Below are 12,953 nucleotides of genomic sequence, written 5' to 3'. Positions count from 1 at the left end.
AAAGTTCTAAAATAATAATAATAATAACAGCAACAATTAGTATTTATAAAGCATTTCAAGGTTTGAAAAACATTTTACATATGCTGGCTCATTTGATTCTCATACCAACCTTGTGAGGTGAGAACTATGATTATCTCCATTTTTTTTGGGGGGGGGCAGGGCAATGAGGGTTAAGTAACTTGCCCAGGGTCACACAGCCAGTAAGTGTCAAGTGTCTGAGGCTGGATTTGAACTCAGGTTCTCCTGAATCCAGGGCCAGTGCTTTATCCACTGCGCCACCTAGCTGCCCCGATTATCTCCATTTTAGAGATGAGCAAACAAAGGATAGGAGAGTTCAAGTTTCTTGCCCAGGCTCACACAACTGAGAAGTCTCTGTGGCAGGACTTGAACTACAAGCTTCCTCAATCTAGTCATTACACTATTATACTCTAATAGTATCAGTTACAGAGTTAACAAAGGTGGAAGGAGATCCTCACATTGAAGAAATCACATGTTATTGTAGCAATAAAAGTAATAACAGACATCTAAATAATTTTTTCTCTCTCTAAAAAGCTCAAAACCACAATTAAAGATCAATTAGAGGGTGTTAATTTATATGTAACATGTATGTACAATAGTATACAACTGTATGAGGTGTATGGGGTGTTCAGGGAGAACTAGCACCTCTGATTGTGAGGGCTTGCTGTGCCCTTTTCAGGGCTGCTCATCCACCCTGGTAACTCACCTGTGTCTCCAAGAAGCTATAGCATGCATAGTGGCCACAACCTGGTAAAACTGTCTTGGCAGAGAGGCTAAACCAGGTTGAGGGTAACCAACAGGCCTCAACCTTGTTGGTGAGTTACGGAAATATCTACATGTAAATGAAGACTTTCCCCAGTAGAATGGGCAGATTTGTTCCAATGGCCGTGAAGGAGGCTGAAGCAGGCTCTGTGGGGCACTTAGAGCTTTTTGAGTCATTGAAGACACCAAGGTCACCCACTGCATCCAGGCCACCATCAGTTGTCTTGACTTTTGTCCTGCCACTGGACTTTGATGACTTAGAAAAAGAGAGTGAGGAGGCAACTAGGTGGCACAGTGGATAGAGCACTGGCCCTGGATTGAGGAGGATCTGAGTCCAAATCCGGCCTCAAATACTTGACACTTACTAGCTGTGTGACTCTGGGCAAGACACTTAACCCTCACTGCCGCACCCAAAAAAAAAGAAAAAAAGAAAAAAAGAAAAAAAGAAAAAAAAGAGTTAGGCTGATGACTTCGTGCAACTTTGCCTCACTTTAATCCAATTCATAAAAAAGTCAAGATATCACCTCTGATACCATTGGTTCTCTTTGAAAAGGAATGACAAACAACAGTATAGTACTATTATATTATGTAGTAGAAAGGGAACAGGACTTGAGGTCTGCCCAGTTTAGGTTTCAACCTTGGGCCTGCTACTTATTCATGTCAGATCTTTGACAAGCCACTTCATTTATGCTGGCTTCACTTCCCTCATTTGCAAAATGAAGGGTTTGGATTAGAGAGCATCCTCTCTTAAGATCTTGTTCAGGTTAAGAATTATCCAAAGACCTTTTACTTTCTTCTTATATTTCCCTTCAGCTGGCTTTTTTTTTTTTTTTTGTGGGGCAATGAGGGTTAAGTGACTTGCCCAGGGTCACACGGCTAGTAAGTGCCAAGTGTCTGAGGTCACATTTGAACTCAGGTCCTCCTGAATCCAGAGCTGGTGTTTTATCAACTTGGCTTTCTTTTTTCATTTCATTGTTGGATAGCAGACATAAAGAGTTGCCACATACATTCTGTGCATCTGAGACAGATAGATAGTAGTTCCATGAATTGGTAGTTCTGATCCCTTCCAGATGGGCACATTTTGTAGTTGAAAACAATTTCTTATTATCTGGTGAATAGTTTTCCCCTGACTTCATTACTTTCTTCTTCAATCTCTTTTCTGAAGTCTATATTCTGACATATCTCTCTCTCACACTCTCTTACTCTCTCTCTCTCTCTCTCTCTCACACACACACACACACACAGACACACACACACAATGTTCTTCCCCTAATCTACCACTCAAGTAATACCGTCCAAAAGAAAAGTCCATTTTTGTGGGATTTGTTGCTAGTAAACTCATGTGTACTTAGGCTTATTCTCTTTTTTAAAAAGTATACACGTGTGGGGGTGGCTAGGTGGCGCAGTGGATAAAGCACTGGCCCTGGATTCAGGAGTTCCTGAGTTCAAATCTGGCCTCAGACACTTGCCACTTACTGGCTGTGTGACCCTGGGCAAGTCACTTAACCCCCATTGCCCTGAGGGGGAAAAAAAAGTAAAAAGTATACACATGTATCAGTTTAATAATTTTTGAATTGGTGTAGAGCTTATGATAGGCAGCTTCTAAGACCTACACTGTTTCCCTTTTTGGAAACTGGAATCTCTAAACTTCTAACATCATTTCCTTTCTTTGTGATTACATAGAGACTATTTACAGTAGTTCTGCAATCACATCTTCAAGTTCTTTCAATATTCTAAGATGTCATTCAACTGGACTCGGAGACTTGAATTGCTTTAACGCACCTAGGTGCTCTTTTTCTATAACCTCACTCAATTCTCTTAACAACATTCAAAAATCCCTTTCAATTTGAAGATTGTCCTCCTTTTAGAGAAGAAAGCAAAATAGGAGTTGAGTGATTTTGCCTTCCTTCTGTCAGCTGTTACCATTACATTATCTACTACACAGGAATAGCAATAAGTATTTCACAAAGATATTTTATAGACTCTTACAATTGGAAGGCAACTTAGAAACCCTGAGAATTCAGCCACCCCCTCATTATTAAAATAAGCAAATTAAAATCAGAAAGGTTAAATTACACCCCTACCTCATAGTGCTATCCTGTATATAGATGAGGACACAGGACTCAGAAGTGCAGAATCTTGGAGTTGGAAGAGATCTCCAAGGGTATCTATCTCATCTAATTAATTTCTTTTTGGGGCAGCTAGATGGCACAGTGGATAGAGCACCGGCCCTGGAGTTAGGAGTACCTGAGTTCAAATCCGGCCTCAGACACTTAATACTTAACTAGCTGTGTGACCCTGGGCAAGTCACTTAACCCCAATTGCCTCACTAAAAAAAAAAAAAAAGAATGTAATTTCTTTTTAATAAATGTCTTTTTGGGGGTTTTTTTGTGGGGCAATGAGGGTTAAGTGACTTGCCCAGGGTCACACAGCTAGTAGGTGTCAAGTGTCTGACGCCGGATTTGAACTCAGGTACTCCTGAATACAGGGCCGGTGCTTTATTCACTGTGCCACCTAGCTGCTCCCTCATCTAATTCATTTCTGAACAAGAATCTCTTTTTAACAAGAGTCAACAAGTGTCATCCAACATTTCCTTGAAATCCTATAGTAAGGAAGAATTTTTTGCCTCTTGAGTTAGAACATTCTACTTTTGGATTAACTCTAATACATTTCTCCTTATATCAAACCATAATCTGCCTTTCTGTAACTTCTACCTATTGTTTCCTATTCTGCCCATTCAGATTAAGAAGTACAAGTCTGGTCCCTCTTCCAGAAGATATCTCTTTATCTACTTGAAGACAATCATCTTGTTTCCCTAAGTCTTCTCTTTTCTAGGCTAAACATCATTAGTTCCTTCAACCAGTCCTTATATGGAATCTGTCTCATCAAGACTGATTGAGAGGATACAACCCTCCCGTTTGTCTTTGGATGTATTCCAACTAGACAATGATCTTTCTAAAATGTTACACACAGGACTGAATATGCTGCTTCCAATGTGGTCTGAATATGTTAGAGTATAGCAGGATGATCACCTCCAGTGTTCTGGACAAGATGCTCCTTTTGATACACTCTGAGATCATATTAGTTTTTTTCATTGCCACATCATGCTGTTGACTCATGTTGAGCTTGTCATCTATAAAACCCCCATAAGTGTTCTGGCTCTAGTTTGGAGATTTTTCCACTACATACTTTCTTTGCTCTTACTTCAAACACTTAAAAAAAAACAAACTTTTTTTTGTTATTCTTTGTATTAATTAAAATCCTCAGTTCACTCTTAGCCCCAAACATTTTCCTCCTTCTGACTTCCATATTTCTGTTTAATGGTGTCACTACTTACCTAGACATCTCAGGGGCATTTTTATCTATTTTCTCTCTTACCTCTCATATAATTCTGCCTTTATGATATCTCATTTACCTGTCTTTGCCATTTTCCCCCATCGCTTCCACCAATCATTAATATAGTCCCTCACTGCAATCTGCCTCATATATTCTTTTTTTTTTATTGTGACGCTTTTATTGACAAAAATAATCCAACAAACAATATTCACAGACAGCGACCACAGCAACCACCCTTTCTGTGAGTGCTGTCAGAGGGGATTGGAGTGACATCCTCAATTCGCCCGATCTTCATTCCAGAACGTGCCAGGGCTCTCAGGGCTGACTGTGCACCAGGGCCAGGTGTCTTAGTCCTATATCCCCCTGTGGCCCAAAGTTTGATGTGAAGGGCAGTGATGCCTAGTTCTTTACATCTCTGGGCAACGTCCTGAGTGGCCAACATAGCAGCGTAGGGAGAAGATTCATCTCTGTCAGCCTTGACCTTCATCCCACCAGTCACTTGGCAAATGGTTTCTTTGCCAGACAGATCAGTCACGTGGACAAAGGTGTCATTGAAGGAAGCAAAAATATAACAGACACCAAACACATTCTCTCCCTCTGCAACCTGAGGTCCAAGGCTGATGACCTGCTCTTCCTTCTTTTCCTTCCCCTTGCGAGGTGCTATTTCTGCTCCAACACCAGAAAGTGCCTCATATATTCTAATAGCTTCCTGGCCATTCTTTCTGCTTATACTAACCCCTTGCCTCCCATCTCTCATGATACAACTGCACTCAAAACTCTTCAATGGCTCTCAAAATGTCTACAAAATAACATTCAAAGCTCTTAGCCTAGCAATTAAGGCCATCCATGAAATGGTGTCTTGCCAACATTTCCATAATCATCTAACTCAGGAGACAAAAAAAATTCCTCCTTACTATAGACTTCAAGGAAATGCTGGATGACACTTGTTGACTCTTGTTTCTTAACTTCTTTCTTGTTTATTTTGTGGTGAGATTTATCTAGTTCTGAGAGGGGAAAGTTGAAGGTCCTAACGGTGTAGTTTTACTATCTATTTCCTCCTGTAACTCAATTAACTTTTCCTTTAAGAATTTGGATGCTATACCATTTGGTGCTTATATGTATGTATAGTAATGACATTACTTCACTATTTATGGTATCTTTTAGCAAAATGTAGTTTCTCTGCTTATCTTTTTAAATTAGATCTATTTTTGCTTTTGCTTAGTCTGAGATCATGATTACTACTCCTGCTTTTTTTTTTCTTTAAACTTCAGCTCAGACATAATAGATTCTGCTCTAGCCTCTTCTAGTCTATATGTGTTTTTCTGTTTCAAGTGTTTCTTGTAAACAACATACTATCAGATTCTGGTTTTTAATCTACTGCACCATTTACTTCTGTTTTATGTGTCAGTTCAACACATTCACATTCACAGTTATGATTACTGTTTATTTCCTTCCATTCTACTTCCCCTTGTAACAATTGGAATGACGCCACCTGCTGGAGAGCTAGCGTAGGAAAGCTCCGCCATGAGGAGAAGGTGTCTGAGGGCAAGCCATGTGGTCAAGGTCCTTGGTGTCAGGAAGTGACATTTGCTCATGGGTACTGTCTATCAAGGCTACCAGCCAATCAACTTGAGGAGTTTCCCATTTCTGGGAGGAAGACATGAAGTAGGAAGCGGATGCTGGCAGAGGGCTTTTTCCTCTTTTGGTTCCTGACCTTGCCATGGCAGGTTGGATGATGGGGTCTCTTAGAAATAGTTAGATTTTTACCTTTCTCTCTGATCCTAATGCTCTTTAATAAAAACTTAAACACTTAAATACTCTTGTTAAAGCTTTTAATTAGATTTTAGATAGTATAGCTAGAATTTTAGCCCCTTGCACCCTCCTTTATCCTTCTCTTGCTCTCCTTTCATCCTCTCTCTCCTCAAAAATGCCTCCTCAACTTGTCCTCCCTTCTATCAGCTAACCACTTCTTTTATCCCCTTCCCCTCCTATTTCCCTGTAGGGCAAAATAGATTTCTACATCCAACTGGGTATATATGTTATTCCCTCTTTGGGCCAATTCAAATGAGAGTAAGGTTCAAGTGTTGCCCCCTCATGCCCCTCCCACCTTTCTCTCCACTGTAAAACTCTTCATTCTTCTTTTATGTGGAATAATTTACTCCATTCTACCTCTCCCTTCCCTCTTCCAGTGCATCCCTCTTTCTTACCCCTTAATTTTTTTGAAATTATCTCATAAAAGTCAACTCACACCCATGTCTTCTGTTTATGTATACCTCTTCTAACTACCCTAGTCATGATAAAGTTATTAAGAGTTACAAGTATCATCTTCCCATGTAAGAATATAAAAAGTTTAACCTTATTGAAACCCTTATGAGTTCCCTTTCCTGTTTACCTTTTTATGCTTCTCTTGAATCTTGTATTTGAAAGTCAAATTTTCCATTTAGCTCTGGTCTTTTCATCAGGAATGCTTAGAAATTTTCTATTTCATTAAATATCCATTCCTCCCCTCCCCCCCCAAGGATTATACTCATTTTGCTGGGTAGGTTATTCTTGGCTATAATCCTAACTTCTTTGCCCTCCAGAATATCACATTTGAAGCCCTCTAATCTTTTAATGGAGAAGCTGCTAAATCTTGTGTGATCCTGACTGTGGCTCCATGATATATGAACTGTTTCTTTCTGGCTGCTTCCAATATTTTCTCCTGGAGCTGGGAGCTCTAGAATTTGGCTAGAATATTCTTGGGAGTTATCATTTGGAGATGTCTTTCAGGAGGTGATCAGTGGATTCTTTCAATTTATATTTTATAATGGTTCTAGAATATCATAACAGTTTTCCTTGGTAATTTCTTGAAAGATGATGTTTAGGCTCTTTTTTGGATCATGATTTTCAGGCAGTGTAATACTTCTTAGATTATCTCTCCTTGATCTATTTTTCATGTCAGTTATTTTTTCCAATGGAATATTTCACATTTTCTTCAATTTTTTCATTCTTTTGATTTTGTTTTGTTTCTTGATGTCTCCTGGAGTCACTGGCTTCCACTTGGCCAATTCTAATTTTTAAGGAATTATTTTCTTCAGTTAGGTTTTGTACCTCCTTTCCTCTTTGGCCTACTCTGCTTTTTAATGAGTTCTTTTCTCCAATGAATTTTTGTGCCTCTTTTAGCAAGATGTTGACTCTTTTTTCCATGACTTTCTTACATTACTCTCATTTCTTTACCCAATTTCCCCTCTCTACCTCTCTAATTTGATTTTTTTTTAAGTGAAGCAATTGGGGTTAAGTGACTTGCCCAGGGTCACACAGCTAGTAAGTGTTAAGTGTCTGAGGCCAGATTTGAACTCAGGTACTCCTGACTCCAGGGCTGGTGCTCTATCCACTGTACCATCTAGCTGCCCCTCTAATTTGATTTTTTAAATCCTTTTTGAGTTCTTCTAGGAATTATTTTCAACCTGTGACCAGGTTACTCTTTAAAGCTTTGCATGTAGCTGCTTTGATTTTGTTGCCTTATTCTGGGTTTGTGGTTTGATCTTCCCTGTCACCACAGTAACTCTTAATGGTCAAATTCTTTTTTGTTATTGTTGTTGTTTGCTCATTTTCCCAGTTTATTTTTTGACTTTTAATTTTATGTTAAAGTTGGACCCTGCTCCTGGGGTGGAGGCACTGTCTCGAGTTTTAGGCTTTTTGTGCTGCTGTTTTCAGAGCTAGTAAGTTTCCAAATTTTCCAAGGTGGTATGATCTAAGGAAAGGTGTAGTCACTGTTCTCCTTGACTGTGCTCTGATTAGTGAGTTATGACAAACATTCTTTTTCACCATGGAACTGTGACCAATGTCTCTGATCTCCTGGGACCGTAAGCACTAGTGCTCCTTTTTATCCTGGGACTACGATCTGGAACCATATATGGACATGACAAGAGTCCTGCACCCAGTGACAGCAAAGGGTTTCCTGTAATCTTCTTCTGATCAATCTGACCCTCTTACCATCTGTGGGCTGACATTACTACTAGCTGCTGCCTCTGTTACTTCAGACGCACATACTCCCAAGGCTTACTGCCAGCCTGCCAAGGCATGGCTTGTCTATAATGAGCTCCATTCTCACCTTAGTGAAACAGATCTTTCCTGCTGACTTTCTAAGTTGTCTTGGCCTGAGAAATTGTTTCACCCTGTCCTTTTGTGGGTTCTGCTGCCCCAGAATTTGTTTTCAGGTATTATTTTAAAATTATCTGAAGGGGAATTTGGGAGAGCTCAGGCAAAGACCTACCTTTACTCTGCCTTCTTGGCACTGCCCCTCAAGACTAGATGATTTGTTGAGGAAAGGTAACTGGTTCAATTTTGGATACATTTATTTTGAGGTGTCTACAGAACATCCAGTTTGAGGTATACTATTGGCAGTTGCAGATAAGAGTCTGGAGGTCAGCAGAAAGATTATAACTGCAAAAATAGATCTAATACTCATTTGCAGAGAGATGGCTGGATAAAATAAGCTGTGAATCATCTACAAAGAGATGATAGTTGAATTCATTGGTGAGGGTGATATTATCAAGAGGGAGAACAGAAGAGGGCATAGACCAAACCTTGGGGGAAACCCAACCTCTCTCATTTTTTTTTGTTGGTTTTGTTTTTGTTTTTTTTAGTGAGGCAATTGGGGTTAAGTGACTTGCCCAGGGTCACACAGCTAGTAAGTGTTAAGTGTCTGAGGCCAGATCTGAACTCAGGTACTCCTGACTCCAGGGCCAGTGCTCTATCCACTGCACCACCTAGCTACCCCTCATTTTTTTTTTTTAATTGAAGAATTTGTGGCGGAGAGAGAGGGCAAGTGACTTACCCAGGGTCACAGAACTATTGTTTGGGACAGGATTTTAATTTATGTCTTTTTGGTTCTAAGCTCTACACTCTAATATAATGTGTCATCTACTTCTTATCTCCCCCATTAGAAAAAGTTCCTTGAGAGTAGTGATTGTTGGGGGCAGCTAGGTGGAGTAGTGGATAAAACATCGACCCTGGATTCAGGAGGAGACCTGAGTTCAAATCCGGCCTCAGACACTTGATGCTTACTAGCTGTGTGACCCTGGGCAAGTCACTTAAACCTCATTGCCGGAAGGAAGGAAGGAAGGAAGGAAGGAAAGGAAGAAAGGAGAGTAGTCATTGTTGAATGCTTTATACTTGTATCCAGAGTATATAGCATTATGTCTAGCACACAGTAGCAAGCACAAGAAATGCTTGCTGTTTGACTGCTATTTACTCTCAGTGTTTCCACATATCTAACCATTTTTTTCCCCTCACTGGTCATAATTATATTCAGACTGATGGTTTCTATTAGAAAGAATACAAGATTGTCATTTTTACAGGTGACAAAAACAAAATTTGTCCCTACAGTAACCCTCTTAAGCCTAGTCCACTAACCTTATAGCACATGGCTTTCTAACCCAACTCAATGTCCTCAAAGCATGACAGCGCCTAGTTACTTATATATCTGTATTTCAGGTTTTAAAGTATGGTTTACCAGTTTAAAGTCCTTCTAACATAATAATGACTAATAGAGCTCCTGTCATTAGTGTCACTATCATAAAGTAAAACATTAAAAGTAATGAGATACTAAAATATCTAAATACTTAAATACTAAATATCTAAACACTAAAAAGTAACAAGATACTAAAATACCCATGATCATTATAAATGCAAATAAAGAAGTTCTTGTGTTTTTTTTCTATAATTTCTCTACATATTCCATTCTAATTAAGCTCAAGGTTACAAGGGAAGATTCTTGGAAGACTGAAAATTTGTGAGAAGTCTTTTCAGATGTAAAATTTCTTATCATATGGGCTTTCAATAGCATGTCAGTAAAACTAGAATGCTCTGATAAAAGTAAGCAAAGCAAATCTGGGATGAATATCAGGAAAGTTGTCCTAATAGTGGTGGAACCTTCATCATTTGAGTCATTTAACTACTTGGCAGTAGAAGTCATTTTCCTGGAGTGAAATTCATTGCCAGCAATGAACACTCTGGGAATCACCAGTGTACAAGGATTACCATCGGACTGGCCTGGGTACTGGAAAATTTGTCCATCATTGGCCCAATGGGGATGAGATGACTTAATACACCACTGCCAGGTCTTAAAGAAAAATCTAGCCAAAAAACAAAAGCAATCCAGGCAAGAAAGCAAACAAAACAAAACCTCAATAACAACTCATCATGAATAATGTAACATCTGTGATCATATATTCTCATGTTCTTAATCATCTCAATTTAAAAGTAGTTCAATATAAAGTAATTTTGACCATAACTATAAAAAAAACCCAAACAACAAGCTAAAATGCATGTTATCACATCAATTTGAACCTCAGTCAAACCTATGGCATAAGATTACATGGCAATATCATCCAGAATCAGACATTACATTCTGGAATATTCTTTATCAAGTCACAAAAGATAAAAATGTCACTGTTTTATACCATTTTAAAAGGAGGCAAATATTTTAGCTAAGCCATGAAGCTAATGGCATTTTATCAAATTATTTCTTCCTTAAACAAAACCCAATTCTATAATATTCAATGGAATCCAGATAAATTTGGCTAGAAATTGGAATATTTTATACTATTTTAGATTATATTCTTATAGTTCTTGTCTTTTAGATTGTTTTATAAACTCCTGAAGCAGAATGTCTCCATTTGCTAGGCTCAAGTACTTATATGTCTATGTAACAGTTGTCTTTGTGAGACATCACTACATATCAAAGTAAGTTGTGCAAGTCTTATGTGTTCAACATTTCCAGAATAACTAGGACAAAATACTCAGAAATATACTAGAAGTTAATTTTGTAAGTTGTCAAGAGTCTAGATGAAAAAATTGATAAATATATTTAACTAGATTGATAAATAATTGGTGGTGGGCAGATAAGAACTGTATTTCCTTTCTCTAACACTGTCTTTTAGTTTAAATATAATGATACCAGTAGTCTTGTCATCTATGGATGTAATTTTGGCTGAGAAGTTCAACTGCTAGAAAGGAGTCCTTTTTTTTGCTGAACGCATTTAAAGAATATCCTTTGGAGAGTGACGGAGTATGTGACAAACCTTGCATTAAATCACCCCTCATACAAAATTATTTCTAGGGTATGGAGTACAGTTATCTTTTAAGTAATTCAATAAAAAGAACTAAGTACATTCTCTTTTCTAAAATAACCAGCTTTGGCGGACAGAAAAACTCACTCTGACTTTTAACTTTATGTATCCCGAAACATGATTTAAAGAAAAAAGGAGACTTTCCTTAAATATAATCTTCTGAAGAAAAGTTGCAATGATTTTAATACTATATGATTTCAAGTGATGTGATTTAGTTTATACAGAATAAACTGAAATATAAATAGCAAAATGTCAGGGATTCTGAAACAAACTAAATTGTAAAGTTCTATTTTATAAATGCCCTTTTAACAAAAATGCACACAGATTTAGAGCCATAATAAAATTATTCAGGAAAAGTTAAGTTCTAATTTTCAGTTCTTGAGGATATAATTCATCCATTTGAAGTTAGAGAAGGTAAATCACATAGAGCCATAAAAACCCGCTAATGCTGCTAAGTGTGACTGGATGTTTATTTCCTATTATATCTGTAACAGAGTTGAAAAAATATATACCAGATAAAATGGCTTGCATTGTTAGTAAAGATGGGTTGATGCTACCAACATATCCTCAGTAGAGCATCTGTTTTGGGCTGGGTTTTTGTTTGTTTGTTTGTTTGTTTGTTTTGCAGTGATCGTGAATTTAAGCAAAGTAATCCACATTAGTAAGAGCTGGCTGAGTCTAGGAAAATAGCTCATTGCAGCATGTAGTCCTGGTTGAAGATTTTTTTAGCTGTAAACTAGCATGTACAGGGACAGGATTTGTGATTTTGGCCTCATTACCATCAGAATGCTCCACCCAACCTAGTTGGAATGCCATCCAACCACCATGGAAACTGTCATATAAGCTGACATTTCCCAGGAAAGGGTATGACAATAGTGTTCTATGTGCAATGGTCTGCGTGCTATCCTCTTTATAGGATTCTATGTTAACACCTATTACCTTATTATCAGATGCAGACAATCAAATTTTGGGGAGGCTTGGGATTCATAGTTCACCACCTAAAGATGAAATGACTTCACTCCTGGGTACAAACAGAGAAGTCACTTAAACAGGTCTGTGTTAGGAAGTATCAATAAGGACTTTCTCATTTTTATTAACCATTTTTTGCCCTTTATTATTTTGTCTTGTTATTTAAAGTCTCATTCTCTTCAAACTCTTTCCTTAAACAATGATCTTGACTTCCCTACAATGCCCATAAAGATACAATAGCTTTAATTTTTTTTTTGTGTGTGTGTGTGTGTGAGGCAATTGGGGTTAAGTGACTTGCCCAGGGTCACACAGCTAGTAAGTGTTAAGTGTCTGAGACCAGATTTGAACTCAGGTACTCCTGACTCCAGGGCCGGTGCTCTATCCACTTCGCCACCTAGCTGCCCCTTTAATTTTCTAATAAAGAATTACTTAAACTCTCTTATCCTCTCATTGTTGTACAGAGAACCCTGCACCTGATAAGTAGTTATGTTGTGGCTTCTTTATTAGCTACTGCTGTTATATACTCCTAATAATTTGCATCAAATTGAATAAAATTTAGCAATATTTGATTTTTTAAGAATATTTTTAGTTTCAGTTCCAAATTCTCTCAAAATATAAAGAGAAAAGAATTGGTTAAGTTAAGGAAATGCTATGATGATCAGAGAATTTCCTTAACTAACCAATTCTTTGCTTCTGCTAGTTATGAAAGATTCAATCACAATTACTGGGTGTCTCTTACAGGTAAGTCACAAG

The 12,953-nt window shown here is 38.1% G+C and overlaps 2 protein-coding genes across 2 annotated transcripts in view; both read right to left on the bottom strand.

Moving 5' to 3' along the window:
- Nucleotides 1-12,953, bottom strand: part of DYM (dymeclin) — a 613,994-nt gene that overhangs the window by 246,773 nt on the left and 354,268 nt on the right.
- On the bottom strand, nucleotides 4,325-4,873 carry LOC122737039 (40S ribosomal protein S14-like). Its single transcript, XM_043979457.1, has one exon. The coding sequence runs from the start codon at nucleotides 4,871-4,873 to the stop codon at nucleotides 4,325-4,327; it is 549 nt and encodes a 182-aa protein (XP_043835392.1).

Source organism: Dromiciops gliroides, chromosome 1 (assembly GCF_019393635.1).
Source record: "Dromiciops gliroides isolate mDroGli1 chromosome 1, mDroGli1.pri, whole genome shotgun sequence".
In the NCBI taxonomy this organism is placed as follows: Eukaryota; Metazoa; Chordata; class Mammalia; order Microbiotheria; family Microbiotheriidae; genus Dromiciops; species Dromiciops gliroides.
The sequence above is the reverse complement of the archived record's forward strand: the minus strand, read 5'-3'. Positions and strand labels throughout refer to the sequence as shown.